The 20,234-nt window shown below is 43.2% G+C and overlaps 1 protein-coding gene across 1 annotated transcript in view; it reads left to right on the forward strand.

Annotated features, from left to right (window-relative positions):
* The first annotated feature begins 5,569 nt into the window (after window positions 1-5,569).
* The window catches only part of Mtmr9 (myotubularin related protein 9), a 21,544-nt gene continuing 6,879 nt past the window's right edge, over window positions 5,570-20,234 (forward strand). Inside the window, exons 1-7 of the mRNA XM_005355530.2 lie at window positions 5,570-6,125; window positions 7,710-7,818; window positions 10,093-10,218; window positions 10,740-10,913; window positions 13,971-14,188; window positions 17,067-17,228; window positions 20,043-20,184. Coding sequence (XP_005355587.1) covers window positions 5,944-6,125; window positions 7,710-7,818; window positions 10,093-10,218; window positions 10,740-10,913; window positions 13,971-14,188; window positions 17,067-17,228; window positions 20,043-20,184 — 1,113 coding nt within the window. The 5' untranslated portion in view covers window positions 5,570-5,943. The remainder of the gene's footprint in view (window positions 6,126-7,709; window positions 7,819-10,092; window positions 10,219-10,739; window positions 10,914-13,970; window positions 14,189-17,066; window positions 17,229-20,042; window positions 20,185-20,234) is intronic.

The following is a 20,234-nucleotide window of genomic DNA, read 5'->3' on the forward strand; positions in this document are numbered from 1 at the left end:
AAAAAAAAAAAAAAATTGAAGGTCAGTAGGGAATGAGGACTTCTTGAAAGGTAATGAATAGGGGAGAGGAGATATGCTATTCTGATGGATGCCTAAAGAGTTAACCCAGAGGAACATGGGTTAAGTACAGAAAAAGATTAATAATAAAACTCTCCAGGCTATAAAAATCCAGGCCCTGATTGATTGACTGCTGAATTCTATCAGAACTTTATGGAGCCAATGCCAATGCTTTTCAAACTGTCGCATGAAAGATGAAAATGAAGAACAAAACCAGAATTAGCTAGGCAGTGGTGGTGCACACCTTTAACCCCAGTGCTTGGGAGGCAGAGGCAGGCAGATCTTGGTGAGTTTGAGACCAGCCTGTCTATGAAGTGAGTTTCCAGGACAGCCAAGACTGTTACACGGAGAAACCCCATATAGAAAAACCACAATAAATCCACCACCACCAACAAGATCCAGTATTACCATGATATCAAAACCAAAGACACACACAAAAAGAAAATTTGATGAACCCGGATATAAAAATTTTCAGTAAATTACTGGTTAACTAAATCAACCTCATATAAAAGAAATCATCCATCGTGATCAAGTTGGCTTCATTCTAGGTATGTAAGGGTGATTCAACACAATCAAATTAATAAATAAAACTCATAAACAGATTCAGGGACAAAGATCAATGATAATATCGATAGGTCTCTGAAAAGTTCTCTGACAAAGTCCACCGTTCCTTCGAGATAAAAACCCTGAGGAAATTTGGACTAGAAGAAATATACTTCAAAAAATAAAGGCTACATAGCTAACATTATAATGAAATTAAGCATTTCCCCTAAAATAAATAAGCAAAGATGATTAATTTCTCCACATTTACTCAACACAGTGCTTGAAGTCTTGTTAGCTAGAGCAACAAGAGAAAGAAACCAATGGAATATAAATAGGATATAGCTAGCAACATGAACCCCATTTACAGATGATATGATCCTATGTGTAAGACATTCTATAGAATCTATCAGAAAATCCTTAGAACTGATATGTGCTAAATAGCAGCAAGAGAAGTCAAAGTATAAATCCCAGTTGCCCTCCTATATACCTCTGGTGAACATGCCAAGAAAGGAACCAGGAAAACAATCTCATACACAACAGCTTCATAAAAATACATGTAGTCAAAGAAATGAAAGTCTCTGTTAAAATTTGGAAATATGGAAGAATCTGAAAAAAAGCCTAGAAGAGGGAAAGATCTCCTACACTCGTGGATGTCTTCATGGAGAAAAATGAAATCAGGAAAAGGTGGGGGGAAGTTTGAAGATGATAAGTATCAGCAGGTCTGACTGAAATGGACTTCAATAACAAGGAAGTAATCTGAAGAACTGATGTATTGTGTGGATCTAAAAGGCTTCTTTGCAGAAAAGGAACATCAGCAGCACAGTGAAGGGACAGCTTGCTGAAGGCAGAGAAATCTTTGCCAGTATATATCTGGTAGAGGACTAATATCTAGAATACAGAACTCAAGAGACAAACTACCAAGTGCCCAAGCAATCCAGCTAATAAATGGGCTAATAAAATGACGAAGAACAAATGGTCAATAAACATATGCAGATGTGTTCAACATCCTCAGCCATCAGGGAAATGCAAATTAAATAAACATTGAGATTCCAACTCATTGCAGTCAGAATGGCTATCATTAAGAAAACAACAAATGCAGGCTTGGGCGACAGCTCAGTCAATAAAGTGCTCGCCATGAAAGTATGAGGACCTGAGTTTGATCCCCTAGAACACATATAAGAAAGCTGGGTGTGGAGGAGGTGAGAAAGCTTAGCCAGTAGAGGTGCTTGCCACCAAGCTTGACCATCTGAGTTAGGACCCCAGAACCCATCCAAATAAGAGTATAAACTCCTACAAGCTGGTCTCTGATCTCTACATGCATGGTCCACTCGCGCGCGCGTGCGCACGCACACACACACACACACTAAAACCACCCTGGGTACAGCACCACATACCTGTAATCCCACTGTTGGGAAGGTGGAGACAGGAGAATCTTGGGGCTTGCTGAGCAGCCAAATGAGCCGAGTCAATGATCTCCAAGGTGTGCCAGACACCCTGTCTCAAAAAAAGGTGGAGATTGATTGAGGAAGCCACCCAGTGTTGACCTCTGGCCTCCATATGCACGTGCACAAACATGCACCTTCATGAACACACACACACACACACACACACACACACACACACACCTGCTCTCTCACCAAATGCTTTTGAGGATGGAGAAGAAGAGCTCTCGTATTTCTAGTGGGGATGTAAATTAGTCCAAGCACAATGAAAAACAGTATGGGGGAGCTCCTCAAAACGCAAACAATAAGATCACCAATAGGTTCAATAGCTAAGGATGCTTGCTGACAAAGCCTGATGAGTTGAGTTCAATCCCCAGAGCCCTCAATGTGAAAGGAGGAAACTGCTTCCTGTAAGTTGTATGGGTTGTCTTCTGACCTTCATGCATGTGTCATGGCCCACAAGACATCTAAAGTAAAATTAACTGAAAAAGAACCAAACCATAGAATTATCACATGATGTAGCCATACCAACCCTGGCTATTATCCAAAGAGTGTTCAATCAACATAACACAGACATGTTATAAGAGGTCCTTGTACATCGATGCTTATTAAAACACTGTTTACAATAGCTGAAATAAGGATCAGCCATATCTGCATGGATAAAGAAAAACATGACACACATAATGCAGTTTTATTCAGATGTACAGAAGATACTCATGTTTTCAGCAGAGTCGATGGACTTTTGATTACGTTAGAAATAAATCAGACTCAGAAACTCAAATATTATGTTTGGTTTTTGTGGTTCCTAGGATAACATTTTGCTGATAATACACCCATACCATTTTAATCTTAAGAACAGAGATGGTAATAATAGTAGCACCTGTACTACAATAAAAAAAATCCTTTGAAATTTTTAATTTTATTTTTTTGAAAAATCTACTTTATGTGTATGAGTGTTTTACCTGAATGTATGTAGTGCACTTTGTACTTCCCTGTTGCCTTCAGAGGTTGGAAGAGGACACCAGATTTCCTGGAACTGGAGTTAAGGATGGTTGTGAGCTACCATGTGGGTGCTTGGAACTGAACCTGGGTCCTCTGGAAGAGCAGTGACTACTTTTAATCTCTGGGGCATCTCTCCGGTGCCCCTTAACATTTTATTTTTATGGTGTGTGTGTGTGTGTGTGTGTGTGTGTGTGTGTGTGAGTGTGAGTGTGTGCAGGTGTGTTTGACTGTGTGGGCCTGTGCATTTCTTGATTTCCCTCCACTTTATTTTTGAGACAGTGTCTCTAATTGGTTGGTCCAGAATTTGCTGTTTTTGCTACACTGGTCAGCCTGTGAGACCTCAGGAACCTCTTGTCTCTGCCCTCCTTACCCCAGCACTGAGATTTTAGACTTAGGTATTTGCTTTTGTGTGTGTTCTGGCTAGCTGAACTCAGGTCTTCACACTTGCTCTTTACGCATTGTGATGATTTGAGTAAGAATGGCCCCATAGTTTTGTATATTTGAATGCTTAGGGAGTAGCACTATTTGAAAGGATCAGAAGGTATGGTCTTGTTGGTGGAAGTGTGTCACTGGGTATGGGTTTTGGGGTTTTAAATGCTCAAGCCAGACTAGTGACTCTTCCTGCTGTCTGCAGATCCAGGTGTAGAATTCTCAATTCTTTCTCCAACATCATGTCTGGCTGAGTGCCATTATGCTTCCCGCCATGTTGATAATGGACTAAACCAATGAAACTGCAAGCAAGAACCAATTAAATGTTTCCTTATTTATAAGTGTTCCTGTGATAATGGTGTCTCTTCACAGCAATAAAATACTGACAAAGACACCCACTGAACTATCTTAATAGTCCTTCGGTAAGTTCTTCGTATACATTATAAATTCCATCAGCTTCTTGGCTTATCAGAATCCTCCAAGACCGTTATTTCTTGGCTGTTTGGCCTGTAGTAATAATTGACTACATCATTGGACCACTTTAATAGAAGCAGATCCCATTGTCTTTGCATTCTGCTGCCACCTACTGCTCATGTAGCGAAGTGCTCTTCTCTGTTTGCTCAAGCTTTATTCCTAACTACTGAATTTTGGTTGTCTCAGCGCTCATAAACTTTTTATTCTTTGAGCTTCAAATCACAGTTGATGTAATTTTCTAATAGTTTCTGGTATTTCATTATAACATCCCAGAAGATGCTGATTTTTCCCCTTGGGGGGCAGTTTATGACTTTATAGAACACGGAACATTTTTATAACTAGATACAACACTTGCATAATTCATTGTCAAGAGAGCCAGAAGGATCATAGACTCCCTGGGGAATTACTATCTTTTAATGTACACTAAATTGGACACTACGTTCTTCCTTAGACATCTTACCCTTCAAAGTTCTACTTTCATGTTTTCTCTTGTAAAACTTTCCACTATTGTCTAGATTGGAAGAAAATTCTACATCCCACAATTGGTAGTTATTATGATGAGCCACACAAGGAAGGAAAATAAATAATTCAGTTCGAAAAATGGCTTTACGATACTTTCCCTCATCTTCCCTTAGCCTTCATCCTTCCCTTGGGCTGTTTTTCTTTTGCAGATAAACTGGAATCTCAGGGGGTGCTTTACGAAGGTTTTAAGGAAGACAAGAAGAAAAGCAACCTGGTCAGGCTCACTTTGTATACTCTGAAATTGGCTAGCTCGCAGTTCTTAGATACTGCCAGAAATAACTCAAACCTAATTCTCTTTTTCTGAAATAAAATGTCAGTTTAAAGAAGAGAGACGGGAAGCAAGAAGAAGGAAATTACATGAGTAAAACTGTCATTGCAGCGTTTGTGAGCAGTTCAGCTAGACTGTACTTAGCTGGGACCCTGTGAGGTGGTGATCAATACATGAATGTCTTGGAATTCACAGGACGACAGTTAATCAGTTCCTCTCTGCATTCTTCTTTTAGGTGTTTATATACTTTTCTTGTTTAACGTCATAGCATTCTCAGAGTCTGAGGCTTAGGGCTGTGTCCCTTTCAGACACCCCGAGCCTTCTTCTAAATCACAATCACTGCTTCAATCCCAAACTTGACATCTCTTCGTGGATCACTCCATGAGAGTAGCCACCAGTTATAGCAAACGGCCAAAAGAGCCGTCAGGAGGGCGGCAGGTCAGCTACGTCTTCTATTTCTGCTTTCTCCGATAAGAAATATTTTTGAGGGCTGGAGAGATGGCTCAGAGGTTAAGAGCATTGCCTGCTCTTCCAAAGGTCCTGAGTTCAATTCCTAGCAACCACATGATGGCTCACAACCATCTGTAATGAGGTCTAGTGCCCTCTTCTGGCCTGCAGGCATACACACAGACAGAATATTGTATACATAATAAATAAATAAATATTTTAAAAAAAGAAATATTTTTGAGAGCAAAGACTGTGTGGGCAGAAGGTGGAACTTTTTCCCTTGTAGGAACAGAAAGTTATTGTTTCTGGCTGTGTTCCACCGGATTTAACAACGGACCAACTTCCGGTCCGTTCCCTATGTCTTCCGAGTCTTGAGTCTTCCTCTACTTCTGCCCGGAGTTACTGCCCGGTGCGGCAGGCAGTAGCTACTTCCGCCAGAAGTCCCTAGCGGCTCGGGTTCGGATGCTGCCCGAAGCCGGGTCCTCCTTCGCAGCCCGCCCGTCAGAGGCCGGTGGCAGCGGCTTCTACAGGGCCTGCCGCGAGGCCTCCCGTGCGGCCGAGCCCCGGCCAGTGGTGGGGAAGAGACGCCGGGAAGCTGGTCCAGGGTGGTGCGTACCCCGCAGGCCTTGCCGCATCCGCCCAACTGGGGCGGGGCTCGACCTCCCGGACCCGCCCATTAGGGTCGCCTAATTCGGGGCTGGTTAGCCGCCTCTCACCTGCGGGAGTCATCATCCCCCAGGCTGCGGCCACCCGGGGACCATGGAGTTCGCGGAGCTGATTAAGACCCCGCGGGTGGACAATGTGGTGTTGCACCGGCCTTTCTACCCCGCCGTGGAAGGGACCCTGTGTCTGACCGGCCACCACCTGATCCTGTCCTCCCGGCAGGACAACACGGAGGAGCTCTGGCTCCTCCATTCAAATATCGACGCCATTGACAAACGGTGAGCGCCCACCACACCCAGGTCCATAAGGACCTGGGACAGATGCTTCCTTTTTTTATTTTTCCTGGCATCCTTGCCCAGCCAGCTAAATGAACTTTCTGAGGCCTACATTTGAAAGCCATCCGCACTGGCTACTTGGCTTTTGCTATACCCCGGCTAAGGTCTCAGGGGTATCATCTCTGTGGGCGTTTTGAACACCACTTTGGCCTGTTTTCAGTGTTCTCTTTAATTTTTCCCCCATCACATACCTTGAATTTTCCTTGCCATTTCTCGAAACATTGGTTGTCAATCTCACGTCACAAAGTTGTGCATGAATATAATTTAAAGCCCCCCCCCCTCAAAAAAAGTAGACAGGCCCGCCTTTTGCAGCCTAGGCCTGTCTTGAGCTCCTGACTCTCCAACCTTAGTCTCCCAAGTAAGTGCTGGAATTACAGTTGTGTGTGTGTGCACCACCATGCCTTGCCGCAGCTGAGTACATCATCTTTTATTTTCTATTTTATTACCTCAAAAAATATTTAAAGTTCAGTAAGGTTGCACACCCCAGTAATAGCACTGGGAAGGCCGAGGCAGGTGGATGACAAACTTGACAGCCACCTCACGTATGTATGGAAGAGCCTCTCAATAACAACAAAAGTTCAGTTTAGTCATATTTCTTATTTATTTTCTGGATTGTTGCTTATCTGCTACTGAGGGTAATAATCAGCCCTCAATATTGTTCAGTTTTACTTCTGAGAAGAAAAGGGCTGACCCTTAAGGAGAGTATGTAATTCATGTGTATTTTCCCACTTCATACTTTTTTACTTATGTGTATATGTGTGTTTGGGTATGTACACGTGAGCGAAGGTGCCCCAGGAGGCAAGAAGGTGTTGAATCTCATGGAACTAGAGTTACAGGCAGTTGTGAGCCACCCTGTGTGAGTTCTGGTGACAGAGCGTGGATCTGGAAGAACACAAAGCGCTCTTCACTGCTGAGCTGTCTCCAGTTCCCCGTTCCATACTTCTCATCTGTGCAAGAGAGCGTCTCAGAGTCAAAAATATTTCTATATACTTTCACCTGCACTTAAATTCTCTCTTTGCTGTGTAGTGGTGGTGCGCACCTTTAATCCCAGCACTGGGGAGGCAGAGACAGAAAGATCTCTGTGAGTTTGAAGCCAGCCTGGCTTACAGAGCAAGTTCCAGGAAGACTCCAAAACTACAGAGAAACCTTGCCTAAAAAAAAAAAAAAACCTCTGCTTTCTCAGGTTCCCTGTGAGTTCTGTGTACTTCAGGCAGGAGAAGGCAAATTGATTAACCAGCTCACTATGAAGTGTGTGTGAGTGACAACATGCTTTATATTGCTCCACTGCATATTTTGGATGTTAAGGTTTCTACAGGCATTGTGCCTTAATGCAGTCTGGTGGGAACGTTACCAGCAGTTTGGGTTATCCATCCATACCAGCAGCAGGCTACTAGACTCCTCCGTTCATCTTTAGTGCATAAACTTACTCAGTGCTCTCTCGTGCTGCATGATAAAGGCTAAATTCCTGACCCTCTGTGATCTGCTTCTAACCTATTATCCTCTCTGGTTTCCTTACCATTCTTGCAGGTTCGTGGGCTCTCTGGGTACCATCATCATAAAATGTAAAGATTTCCGAATTATTCAATTGGATATTCCTGGGATGGAGGAATGTTTAAATATAGCCAGTTCCATTGAGGTAAGTATTTTGCAGGTAAAGAGCTGATGGAAAAAAGGCTGTGTTCTGATTTCATGCAGCCTTGTGTTTCTTCAGTCAGGTGTTTGATCATGACCCCATGTCTGCTGATGTAGGAAAAGCCCTACCTGATTGGTGTCCCACAAGAACAATGGGGCCTCTTGTGTTTCCTGCACTTTTAGTGTTACTTTCTACGGAATTCCTAATCCCATCAATTGCTTAGAAGTTTGTGGAATTTCATGATAGAATTTCCATGAGTTCATATTGATCAGATAATAAATAGAAGCTATTTCATCTGAGTATGTATGAATTCTTTAAAACAACAACAACCCAGGAATCATGCTTACTATACAAATCTTGATGCTTTCTGCGATGAAGACAGTTTGTGAACTGTTGTTCTGTTTCAGTGGATTTCTTGAAGGAACAACCTATATGGAGTTTTAAGCCAAGGAAACAAGTACAGTTAGTTGGATTGTGGACACGGTACAGTGAGTGTGTGTGATCTTCCTGAGTGTAGTGTGTCTTTGAAATAGAGAAAACACTTGACCTCTGAGCAGTGCTCTTAATACTGCGATTGTTATAATAGCGTCATTCCTCTGTTAGCATGCGGCGCGGCCATGGGTGAAGTGCTTATCGCTTGCAGTTAGTCTCTTATTATACGATAAGTATATCATTACCTGTCTTTCAGGGATGTTATACGATTACATTCGTGGGTATATGTAAATTCTTAGTGCTTGATAAATGGTAGCTGCCATTGGAGGGCCCTTCTGTAGAACAGTTTGATGCTGAGACTTTGTGGTAGAAATAGCCACATCACATAAAGTTGACTGTCTTCACCATTTCTCAGCTTACCATTCAGCTGTGTGTCAGGAGTATATATTCACAGTGTTGTGTAACAGACTAAAGCAAGTGCCTCTCGCCAACAGTTGTCACCTGTGACTTATATATGAAGGTATGTATTTGCTTTCATCAGCTCATTTAAGATGTGTTTGATTTTGCTTATAAGAAAGTTTTGAATATTGGTTCTGGCCACACTTGAGAAAATTTGCTTGGATAGTTTAAGCTCTCAATTGAAGATTTCACACTCCTTTTCCACCTTCCGACTGTTTTGGTATATACCCCAATTTTAAATCATCACCACTAAATTATACCAACTGACTCTGTGTTTAATTTCTAGGTAATTACAGAGTCTAGTTAACTTTTTTTCCTTCCACAGTTACTCTGTGTAACTGAGTTATTTGGCTTTATGTCTTTTTTAAAAAGCGGGTTTAGCTATTAAAAAGGAGAGGAAAAGTCTTAAAACAATTTTGTTTGGTTTTTAACAAGAAGAAGAGGATCAGGTGATGTGTTGCCAAGGGAATGGCACACAAACCTTTCTGCTTTTGGAAATTCTACTTGAGGAAAAGAAAGAGTGGATTGAATAGTCTGCCATGTATAGTTTTCACTTGGAAATGTGGTCTTGACTTGGCTGTACTCCCCACCGTGAATAAGAAAACAAACTGAAATAATGTTTTACCATTTAGACAAAGGAATGTCTTAGGCTCGCATTGGTTGGGTGTGCCCTGTGTAGCATAAGGAAAGGACAGTGCCTAGCCAACTGGCAGATCCTTTTAGGAAGGAGGAAGTGAGTGTAGATGTGGCTTCTGCATATGTATGCCTTGTAAGAACTCAGGTTTTTTTTTTTTTTAAATGTGTCACACTGTTGTTGGCCTGTTAAATGCCTTATCCCCATGAAGACTCCTAATAAGCCTGTGAAATTTCCTCCATTGCATAAGGCTTAGGGAGGCTATGTGACTTAACTACTGTATTGCTGGGGTTGGAGCTTGAGGCTTTTCTGAAACTTGGCAGAGTTGAGTATTCCTTTTTTTTATAGTGACAAGCAGGCATAGATTTCAAATGACAGTGTCTAGTTAGCTACTGGCTATTTAGCTCAGACTCTAGTAACTAACCCAAGGCTTTTTGTTCTCCGGTGTCCGGAAATTCTTGGACATTTTTATTGAGTTTTGGACGTTCTTAAATTGTGTCAACAGGCATGATTTCATTAGACACAGACTATTCTGTTGCTTGTTTCATTCAGGCAACACTTGTTGAGTGCAGTTGTGTGTCAGGTGTCTTAGACGCTGCAGTGTGGGTGTTAGCTACAATCACACTGTAGCTCCACATAGAGATATGTCATTGAAGACATGTATTGGGTTCCATCATTACCAGGTCCTATTACTAACTGCTGCTTCACTAGAATGATTTCAGTTGTGGGATCTTTAGCTTTCTGTCCTCTAGGCATTGTCCACTCTGGACTCGGTCACCCTGATGTACCCCTTCTTCTACCGACCTATGTTTGAGGTGATTGAAGATGGCTGGCATTCCTTCCTTCCTGAACAAGAGTTTGAGCTCTATTCCTCTGCTGTAAGTTAAGATTTGGACATTGTGGGCGCTAAGAGTTAACCCAACACCTTATTTTACTTGAGAAAGGGATTCTTTCCCTTTGAAGGCTAGTGAGGTGGGGTTGGGTTATTCATGCCTAACTTTAGAGTATGCACTAGCTGTTGGTTTAGCCTTTTTCATTCTGGGCTGAACATTTTGCCCATGTATTGCTATAGCTGCAATACTTTTCCTTCCAATTGATTAACATAGTCCAGATATTTTTAAAATTACCTTTATAAATATTGCTTAAAAATAAAAGTAAAACATCGTTTTGCTTAAAGCCAGTCCTGGCATACTATGAGTTAATTTGAGTTAATTGGTAGAAGTAACAACTTAATGTATACTAGGTTTTGAGCCACCTAAAGACTGGAGTGAATGTGAGTTAGATGTCCAAATTTCCTGCTGAATGGCTTCCCTGGAAATCATCTCCAAAGCCTTTAAAACTTAGATGCTTTATGACACTGAGCTGCTTACTTAGGTTTGAAGTACTGTGTGTTTTCCAGACCAGTGAATGGAGACTGAGTTATGTCAATAAGGAATTTGCTGTCTGTCCTTCCTACCCGCCAATTGTCATTGTGCCCAAGTCCGTCGATGATGAAGCTCTTCGGAAGGTGGCAGCCTTTCGACATGGAGGGCGCTTCCCAGTACTGAGCTATTACCATAAAAAGAACGGCATGGTGAGTATAGGGAGCGCTGCTCCGCTGGCAGGCGTGGCCTGGGTGGGTAGGTTCTTTACTTGGAGTATTCCCTTTTCTGTGCGCCTTTTGGCTAAAATCATTGGCCAGATCATTCCCACTAGTGCATCCCTCATGTGAACTGCAGGCCTCCGGGAGTGGGATGCTTTCCTGAGGAGACTGAAGTCTTTCAGTACTGCTCAGCTCCAGGAAGGCTGGCTTTATCTTCAGAGCACAGTGTGAAGGAAAGTATTTTTATTTAATGTTTCTGCAATGTTCATAAGACACAAGAGTGACATTTCCTACAATCCTGTTTTGTTTTGGTGCTTATTACAATTATTCCTACCAAATTTCCATGTGAACAGTGAGTTGAGCAGACATTGACTCACAAGAGAAAGAAGAATGGCGCATGCCATTTACTCAAGCCCTAGCGACTGGGAAATTAGGGATTGCAGAGACCAGTGAGATCTTGGGTCCCTGAGCTCTGACTGGGACAGCCAAGATGAAGAAAGAATAGATGCACATGTAGAAAATCTGGATTGGGTAGGTGTGTGTAGTCTGATGGAGTGCCACCACCTGTGCACAGCTGGAGCCTCAGCTTGTGTATTGTGTACAGTATGTGGGGCAGCTAGTTTGGGTGAGAGGTCTCCGTCAGCCCGCAGTCTCAGGCTGTACGCATCCAGGAGAAGGAAGCTGCACTTGTAGTTTTGTATACTCTGGCAACATTTACACTTGGGCTAGAGGACGGTTGTGCATCTCTCTGACCTGACCTGGAGGCACGGCTTTGTCACTTCCCCATGGGGCTGTGGCATTGGTCTTTGACACATGCCTGCTCACATTAACAAGACACTTCTGTCAGGGCTTCCTCATGGGGATGTAGTCTAGAGCTTGCTGTGTATGAGCTTTCTGAATTACTTTCTGCTCTCCTCCACCCCTTTATTTTTTTGAGACAGGGTCTCACTAATCTGTCATGTAGTTCTGGCTGTCCTGGAACTCTCTGTAGGCCAGGCTGACTTCAACTCACAGAGATCCACCTGCATCTGCCTCCCAAGTGCTGGATTAAAGGCATGTGCCACCATGTCTGGCACTTTCTCTCCTCTTGCTTTTCAGTAAACTTTGCTTCTCATATGCAGCCCATATTAAACTAGATAGTTAGAGCTATCTTCCATTGTCCTTTTCCACAGGAATAAAGAGGCCGTCAGTGTGTCAGAGTTTTAAAATTTTGCAATGTTGTCAGCAGGCCACCTGTCCTGCCAGCAGTGGGATTGCTCTTTCAGTGTTTGTAGTACAGTGTTTTAACAACTGGTACAAATGTAGTGTTGAGTCCCCTGGTGGCATCACTATAAAATAATTACTGTTTATTCTGAGCCGAACAGTAGTGTCTGCCCAGGGTGATAGGATTCATGAACTCCTACAGTTCTAAACAAAAGAAAAGGCTCAAGTAATGAATGTAATGCATCTGTGGGAGTCTCAGGTACACAGGTGCAACAAAACAGGAAAAGCTCTTTTGTGGTTCCAGATGTTACAGCTTCATCTTTAGGGCTTATAGATCAGAGACTGGCTAAGCCTAATGGAGCATTCTGCAAGGTTTTAGTAGTCACCAGGAATTTGGCTCAGATAGAGAAATGGACAGTTATGAGAAACAACTTAGAAAGAAGGAAGAATGTGTTCTGGCTTGCAGAGTTCTGTGTTTCTGTCCTCATTCTCTTGGCCCCACTGCTTTGGGCTTGAGATGAGGTAGAACCTGTGGTGGTGGGAACGTGGGGAATAGGGGCAATTGACCTCAGCAGAGAGAGACAGGAAGGAGGGGCCAGGGGCAAGGAATGTCCCCTAAACACATCCCCAGTGACCTGTGCACTCCAGACAGGTCTCACGTCTGAGAATTTCCTTCACTTCCCAAAACTTAACCACAGACTGGCCACAGGTCATGTTGAGCTATTTCAGAGTAATAAGAGCGTGTAATGATGGTTTCCTGAAACAGCACCGAACTATTGCCCAGGGAGAGATTGGTTTAATAGGACAGGGTTCTTGAGAAAAGTATCGAAAGCAAACCTTTCTAAATGTGTAGGTGGATGGTAGTCTTTGGAGACAGGCAGTCTCAGAATACTGAAAAGGATGGCAGAGGGGCAATAGAGGATAAATAATTAGGCAGCTTTCAGAACATTGGAAATGATTCCCCCAACAAGGGTCTATATAAACTTTCTAGTGTGTGTTTCTCTGTAATTCTTGCCAGAGCCAGCCCCGGGTATATGGAGTTGACGTCTACTCTTCCTCCAAGACTCAGTAGTGGTAGTCTATCAGATAAGCTGATAGAGATACAAAGGGGAGGAGCACGTGGATTTTATCCTGTGTGAAGACATGAGACAAAGAACTGAAAGGCAGAATCAGAAAATCAGAAAGAGAGGTGTGGGCTTTTGGGTTGCATGTAGAGAAGGAAGTGGGCAGTTGATTGGGTAAAGAAGAACATGCATACAGTCAGCCAGGCTGGTTGTCATACAGACGAAGTCTCCCTGCTGACAGCCTGTGTGGTCCTCTGCATGTGTCAGACCCCAGTGTTTTCCTCCAGGCTGAACGGGCAGAGGGGACATCAGACAGAAAATCTCTGCCTGCTTCCTCTGTTGCTAATGACATATGGATGCTTCTTTTTGTAGGAAGGCTTTTCAGAGCCATTCCTGGGTCTGTAGAGGTCTGCAGTTTATTTGAGGTGTGGGATATCTTATTCTCCCACAAAGACTAAGTTTACTGGCTTAGGCTGTTATCATCTTTGTTATGGGGCCAGATCTACTGCAAGTCAGTTCATGGACTAAATGAAGTACAGCACGTGATCATTAGGAGGTGATGAGTTCATTATGTTTGTGATAGCAGGAAAATAATTATATTAAAATGCAAGGCCTGTCTGTGTTTTACAGCTGTTAAGGCATGCAGTGCATTTGAGTATGTCTTGCTCATCAGCGTTCTTGGCAGAGTACTACAGATTGTTTGCCAGAGAACCCTGATCCAGTTCCTTCTCGGAAACTTGAGTAACCGCTGTTGAGTTGTTGTTGCCATGTGTGCTTCCAGGTGATTATGCGGAGTGGTCAGCCTCTGACTGGCACAAATGGGCGAAGGTGCAAGGAAGATGAGAAGCTGATAAATGCCACCCTCAGGGCAGGAAAGCGTGGTTACATCATTGACACAAGATCACTGAATGTGGCCCAGCAAGCTAGAGCCAAAGGAGGGGGCTTTGAACAGGAAGCCCACTATCCCCAGTGGAGGCGGATTCACAAGTCCATTGAGAGGTAAAGAGGCCAGCGTGGTGGGGACTCTCTGTGCTGATTGCAGAGGGGGATCCTGTACTTGTTCAAAACAGAGATCAGGGCTACTCCACATAACCGAGGGTCTGGAATAGGCTGGACAACCTGCTCTGGGCTTCCCTGCCCCGTCTGCTTTACTAAAGTTTAGTGAATGAAAATGTATGTGTTTGTCAATGCAGAACAGCTCTCATCTCAAAGGGAAGAAGAGTGAGTTTATTCTTGAGCCAAATGTAGTGACCCTGACCCAGAAACATAGATTTGGGTTGCCCCAAACAACTTGTTCTGGTGTGGAAGCGGCTTCAGGAAGTTTTCATAGTCACAGGATAAAAGACATAAAGTAAGGTATTTTCCAGGTACAGTGGTAGGAACATCAGATAGATGGGGTACAGCAAGCTGGGGCTCTCTGCTAGCAGGTCCTAGGTGCTGTCTGACAACATAACATTCTTAGCTTGCTGCTAGTGGATGGTCCTGCGCTCCAAAGTTTTGCCAGTGGTTGAAAGGCTAGGTCAGACAGCTGGACAGCTACTAAAGGAGCAGAGATAGTTGAACATGCAGACTGAATCTGCAGCATTCCAACTCCACAATCTCGAAGTTCATATCAGTGAGCCTTGTGCTCTTCAGCATAGGTGTGGCTACTTTCTGCAAACTAGTTCCCACTGTTTTGTCTGATGTGTGATTTTGATTCAGCTGCAGATTAAGAAATGATGAGGCGACATATCTGTCATCTCGCCTTCTTGTCTGTGGCAGAAATACTCGTGTCTCCTCTTGTCAGCAGTTCTCAGTGGTCCTGGAGCTGTTGCACCTGTGCTCTGTGTTTCATGACTTGGAATCCTGAAAGAATAAGCCAGGAGGCCAAATATTGCTGAATAAAAATGTTTTCTAAACCAGGAGAGAAAGAAAGGGAGGTTCCTAATGGATTGTAGCACAGCTGCGGCAGTATTGGGACTTTCGGGAAATCGCGAGACAAAAGCCAGAGATCCATGGATTTAGTTCTCGGTTTGTTACGTGCTTTCCTGGGAGGAGGGTGGCTGGGCTGCCTCCGTTCTTGGCACATGAGTTTTAGCACTGTCTTTTCTTCCATTGCTGGCAGCAGTGTGCCAATAGATTTTGTAAGGGAGATACAGAGTCTGCAGATTGATTTGGATAGGAGGATACTCTAACCATTTTCCCAGCCATGAGCATGAGATCTCTTTCCACTGATTTGTGTCCACATTAATTTCTTGAGCATTTTATAGCTTTTAGGGTACAAATATTTTACAGTCTTGAGTAAATTCACTAAAGTATTTTATTCTTTATGTTTTTTTCCCCATGAATGAGATTTTTCTTTCTGTCTGTTTTTCTGTCTGTCTGACAGAATTTCTCTGTGTAGCCCTAGATGTCCTGGAACTCTCTGTAGACCAGGCTGTCCTCGATCTCACAGAGATCCACTTGCCTCTGCCTCCCGAGTGCTATCACTAAATAGCTTTGATATTAGAGTTGGGCTAGCAGGTAACACAGTGCTCTCTTCAGGCTTTTGGAAGACTGGACAGGACTAGTATTTAGTTCTTTTAAGTGTTGGTAGCTTGGGAGGCCTTCAGGACCTGAGCTTTACTTTGATGGTAGATTTTTGTTTTTTGTTACTGATTTGTTTGTTTTTTTGTTTTTGGGGTTTTTTTTTTGGTTTTGGGGGTTTTTGTTTGTTTGTTTGTTTGTTTGTTTATTCATTGTTCTGTTCACATTTTCTGTTTCTTCATGACTTAGTTTTGGCAGGTATTTTTAGGGTATCCAGTTTGTTGGTATATAATTGCTCATAGAAGTTCACAACCCTTCTTTTTACTTTTTCCTCTTGAGATAGAATCTCATTATGTAGCCCTGACTGGCTTGGAACTCATTATGTAAACCAGACTAGCCTCAAACTCACAGAGCTCCATCTGCCTCTGCCTCTGCCTCTGGGGTGCCTGGATTAAAGGCTATGCCACCATGCATACCCCTATGATCCTTCCTGCTCCTGTGGTATCAGTCGCAGTGTCCCTTCTTGCATTGCTCGTTAGATTTGCTTGAGTTCTCTCTTTTTTATTTAGTTTAGCTAAAGAGTTTTCAGTTTCATCCAACGTGTGTGTGTGTGTGTGTGTGTGTGTGTGTGTGTATGTTTAGAGCAGTTGAATACAAGATTTAGGTATATTAAGCAATGAGCTCCACCCCAGCTTTCATTGAATTTTGTAAAATAAGAAAAAAAAATTCATGCTGGGTAAGCACAGATGAGCCTCACTAGATAGCAATCTTTTTTCATTCATCCCTGAGCTTTTACAGCGTCAACTGCTGCCAGACTGGCAGAGCAGATTTGCTACATATAATTACATCTTCCTATATTAGAAGGTTTAGAGGTTTAGTCTCTCCCGTAGCCACCTGTTCCCTCCTTGTGTTTCCTCCACCTGCTTGCTTCTCCTCAAAGGAGGGCTTTACAGGTTCTACAGGGGGTGGCACTAGGATTTGGGTCTGGTCTTGGGTGTGTCATTGCTGAGACCCAGATGTGTGATCTAGATCATCCAACAGCTATAGTGTCAAGTGTAAGTTGTCCTACATCTTCAGATCAGGCAGTCCAGAGTGCAGTGTCCTGGCCTCTGCCCTCCAGGTAACCCAGCGTGTGAACTGGGTCTCCTCTGTTGAGCAGGAATGGTTTTTCACAAGACACTGAAGCATCTTTGCAGTAGAGCTAAAAGTCTTTTTCAGTCCTTAATCCTCAGGTTGCTGCACAGCCATGCAAGTATTCTGAACTGTCTTGCCATTGAACGCACTGGGGACAGATTTGGGTTTGTTTTCTTTGTCATTCTGTCTTATCTGTTTATTTTTCTTTCTGTAACTTTCTTTTTCTTGTTTTTGAAAGATATCATGTTCTTCAGGAGAGCTTAATCAAGCTCGTGGAAGCGTGTAATGAACAAACCCACAACATGGATCGATGGCTTGGCAAGCTGGAAGCCTCCAACTGGCTGACACACATCAAGGAGATTCTGACCACTGCCTGTCTGGCGGCCCAGTGCATTGACAGGTAGCATGTGTTCTGCCTACCTGGGTGGGACTTACACTGATGACATCATTCTTATCCAGACTGTGCATAGAGTGCGTTAAAGTCCATTTCCACTCCATAGCCTCCTGGTGGCTCTATCTATACCGTATGTGCTTACAGTTACTGGTGAGGGTGTGTGACCTGTCTAATTTGGAATGACCATGTCTGTTGAGTGAATGTGATTAGTGCCCTTGTGTGTGCCTGTGTGTCTACTTTTTCTGTGAAATCCTTCAAATCTAAATTTTCTGTGAAAAAGAAGGAAAGGAAGTTTTCTTGGCAGACTCAGTGGAGTAATCCTGTCGCACAGTGTCATTGTCCTTTCTCCTGTGCTGGGTTTCTTATTCTAAACTGCTTGGTCTGGAGAGTTACGCTAGTCTCAGCTAGGAATCCTGCTGGTGGTTATGCAGTTTGCCAAATGATTTCCGTATTCACTCTATTAAAGGCTCCCAACTCTTGAGACCAGAGGCAGAAAAATGAGCAGAGGCAGGAGGATTATAGAAACTGTTACAGAAGCATAGAGCCTTTTAAAGAAGGGGATTCCCACTGAAACCATAGGTAGGTGTCAGCATTGTCACCTCCCTGGGTAGCACTTGGAAATGTTAACTTGTTTCTTGCTTCCAAATTAGAGAAGTACCTTTTTCATTTGTTCAAGGCTAGAGAGAAGCTGTAGTGAGTTGCCTAAGATCCTGTGCTCTGTTAGTAAACAGACAGAGACTTTGGGCTTAGGTTATGACTTAGCCAATTAAATAGGAAATTAAAGACCAAGGTTTTGTGACAAGAAGACAAGAGCTCAGAAGGCTGAGAGGCTGACATGGACATTTCTGTTTCTTTTAGCTCAAGTCTACCGAGTTAGTCCTGATATCATGAGCACAGTGTCATGTGTCCCAGGCCAGTCTAGAACTTCTTTTGGAGCTGAAGATGACCTTACCTTTCAGATCCTCTTTGTTCCCACCTATCAAGTCCTGAGACTACAGGAGTATACCACCACAGCCAGTTTATGTGGCACTGAGTATAGAACCAGGGCCTTTGATGTGCTAGGCAAGCTGAGCCACGCCCCTGCCTGGTTTCACCTCCACGTCTACCTTCCCAGCAATAGTAACAGAACGGTGAGCGGAGGGGACTCCAGGAGCAGCCATCTTTATTTCTCCAAGGGGCTGAGTTTTTACTATGTTTGGTTCCTTTTTCTGATATGTTGGGATTTATACCTCAATAGAAATTGAGTTTATAATTAATTGCTCAAAATGCAGAAATAAACCTTAAGTTTAGAATAAATATCACTCATGATTCAGAGATACATTCAGTATGTATGAAAGGCACAGAGTATCTATCTGCTCATACTCTTTAGCATAATTATTAGATATTATTCTAGGAATGGGGTTATATAACCAACCATTGATAGAGGCTGTTGTTTGTACAATAAGAGCTCAGCATAATCCCGCAGACATGGTATCATAAAATGTATAGAACTAAATAGATTATAATTTAACCACTTAATGGAATATTATATAGACATTACTAAGTAGTTCTAAACATGGCATAAAATATAGTTAATGATTATAATAAAAGTAAAAATAGTGGGATATTGTCTTTCGTTATTGCTGTATAATATGTATGTACATAGGAAAATAATTGGCATTAGACAGAAACATGAAATGTCCTTCTTCCCAAATTTTCTTTACTGTGGTCTCAATAAAAAGGATGGGAGAACTGGGGGGGGGGGCACACCTTTAATCCCAGCACTCAGGTGGTGTAGGATGTCCATCTGTCTGTGTGTTGCTCTTCTTGGTTAATGAATGAAGAAACTGCCTTGGCCTGTTGATAGGGCAGAACTTAGGTAGGCAGGGAGATGGAACTGAATGCGGGGAGAAAGAAGGGCGGAGACAGAGAGCCGCCATGGAGCCACCAGAGTCAGAAATGCTGAATCTTTGCCAGTAAGCCACTGCCATGTGACGATATACAGATTAATAGAAATGGGTTAAATTAATATGTAAGAGTTAGCCAATAAGAAGTTGGAGCTAATGGGTCAAGCAGTGTTTTAACTAATATAGTTTCTGTGTTGTTATTTTGGGGCTAAGCAGCTGGGAACAAACAAGCATTCTTCCTGTTACACTCAGAAGGCAGAGACAGGTGGGTTTCTGTGAGTTTGAGGCCAGCCTGAGCTACAAAGCAGGTTTCAGGACAGGCTCCAAAGCTACAGGGAAACCCTATCTCCAAAAACCAAACAAAAACAAAGGTGGAAGAAGGCAGAGTGTATGGCTCATTTGGGTATCTCTTTAGGATAAAGGGGTCCCAAGCACCCAGTAACTCTTATAGGCAGTGCTGTCATTGCCAAGCTTATGGGCTGGCAGTTGTATGTTTTTGCTTTTTTTCCCCATGTCTTTGTATCTCAAAGTATGGTTTAGGACTTATTTCTTGGATCTATCGCAGTTGGCAAAGGCTGACAGGAGAAGGCTGAGTTCAGGGTTGGAAAGGTCATTTTAATGTGTTTATAGGTTTGATGGGAAAGGTTTTTCTCATCTACTAAAGCAGGAAAGGCAAGTACCAACTGTGACAGGGCTTTTGTGTTTGTCCAGGGTTGGAAGGCCACCCTGAAGGGCTGGGGTGTGTTGACTTAGGACTCTTACTGTGTGAAGTTTGGGGTTCACTGTGATCTCCTGTTTAGAGATTCCATCTGTCCAGTGTCTCGTTTAGACTCCACATCCTCCTGACCATGCAGGGCATGAGACCGAATCACTTCATTCATGGAATGTTCGTTGTTAAGGAGTTTCCCCTCTGTGCTCTGGGTTTTCCTCTCAGGGAGGGAGCGTCGGTATTGATTCATGGGACAGAAGGGACTGATTCCACGCTGCAGGTGACTTCCCTGGCCCAGATCATCCTGGAACCGAGAAGCAGGACCATCCGTGGCTTTGAGGCCCTGATAGAGAGAGAGTGGCTGCAGGTGAGAAAGCTGCTGGATAAGAGGAATGCCATCATTGAGGGGGTCTCAGT

This window comes from Microtus ochrogaster, chromosome 17 (assembly GCF_000317375.1).
Source record: "Microtus ochrogaster isolate Prairie Vole_2 chromosome 17, MicOch1.0, whole genome shotgun sequence".
Taxonomy (NCBI): Eukaryota; Metazoa; Chordata; class Mammalia; order Rodentia; family Cricetidae; genus Microtus; species Microtus ochrogaster.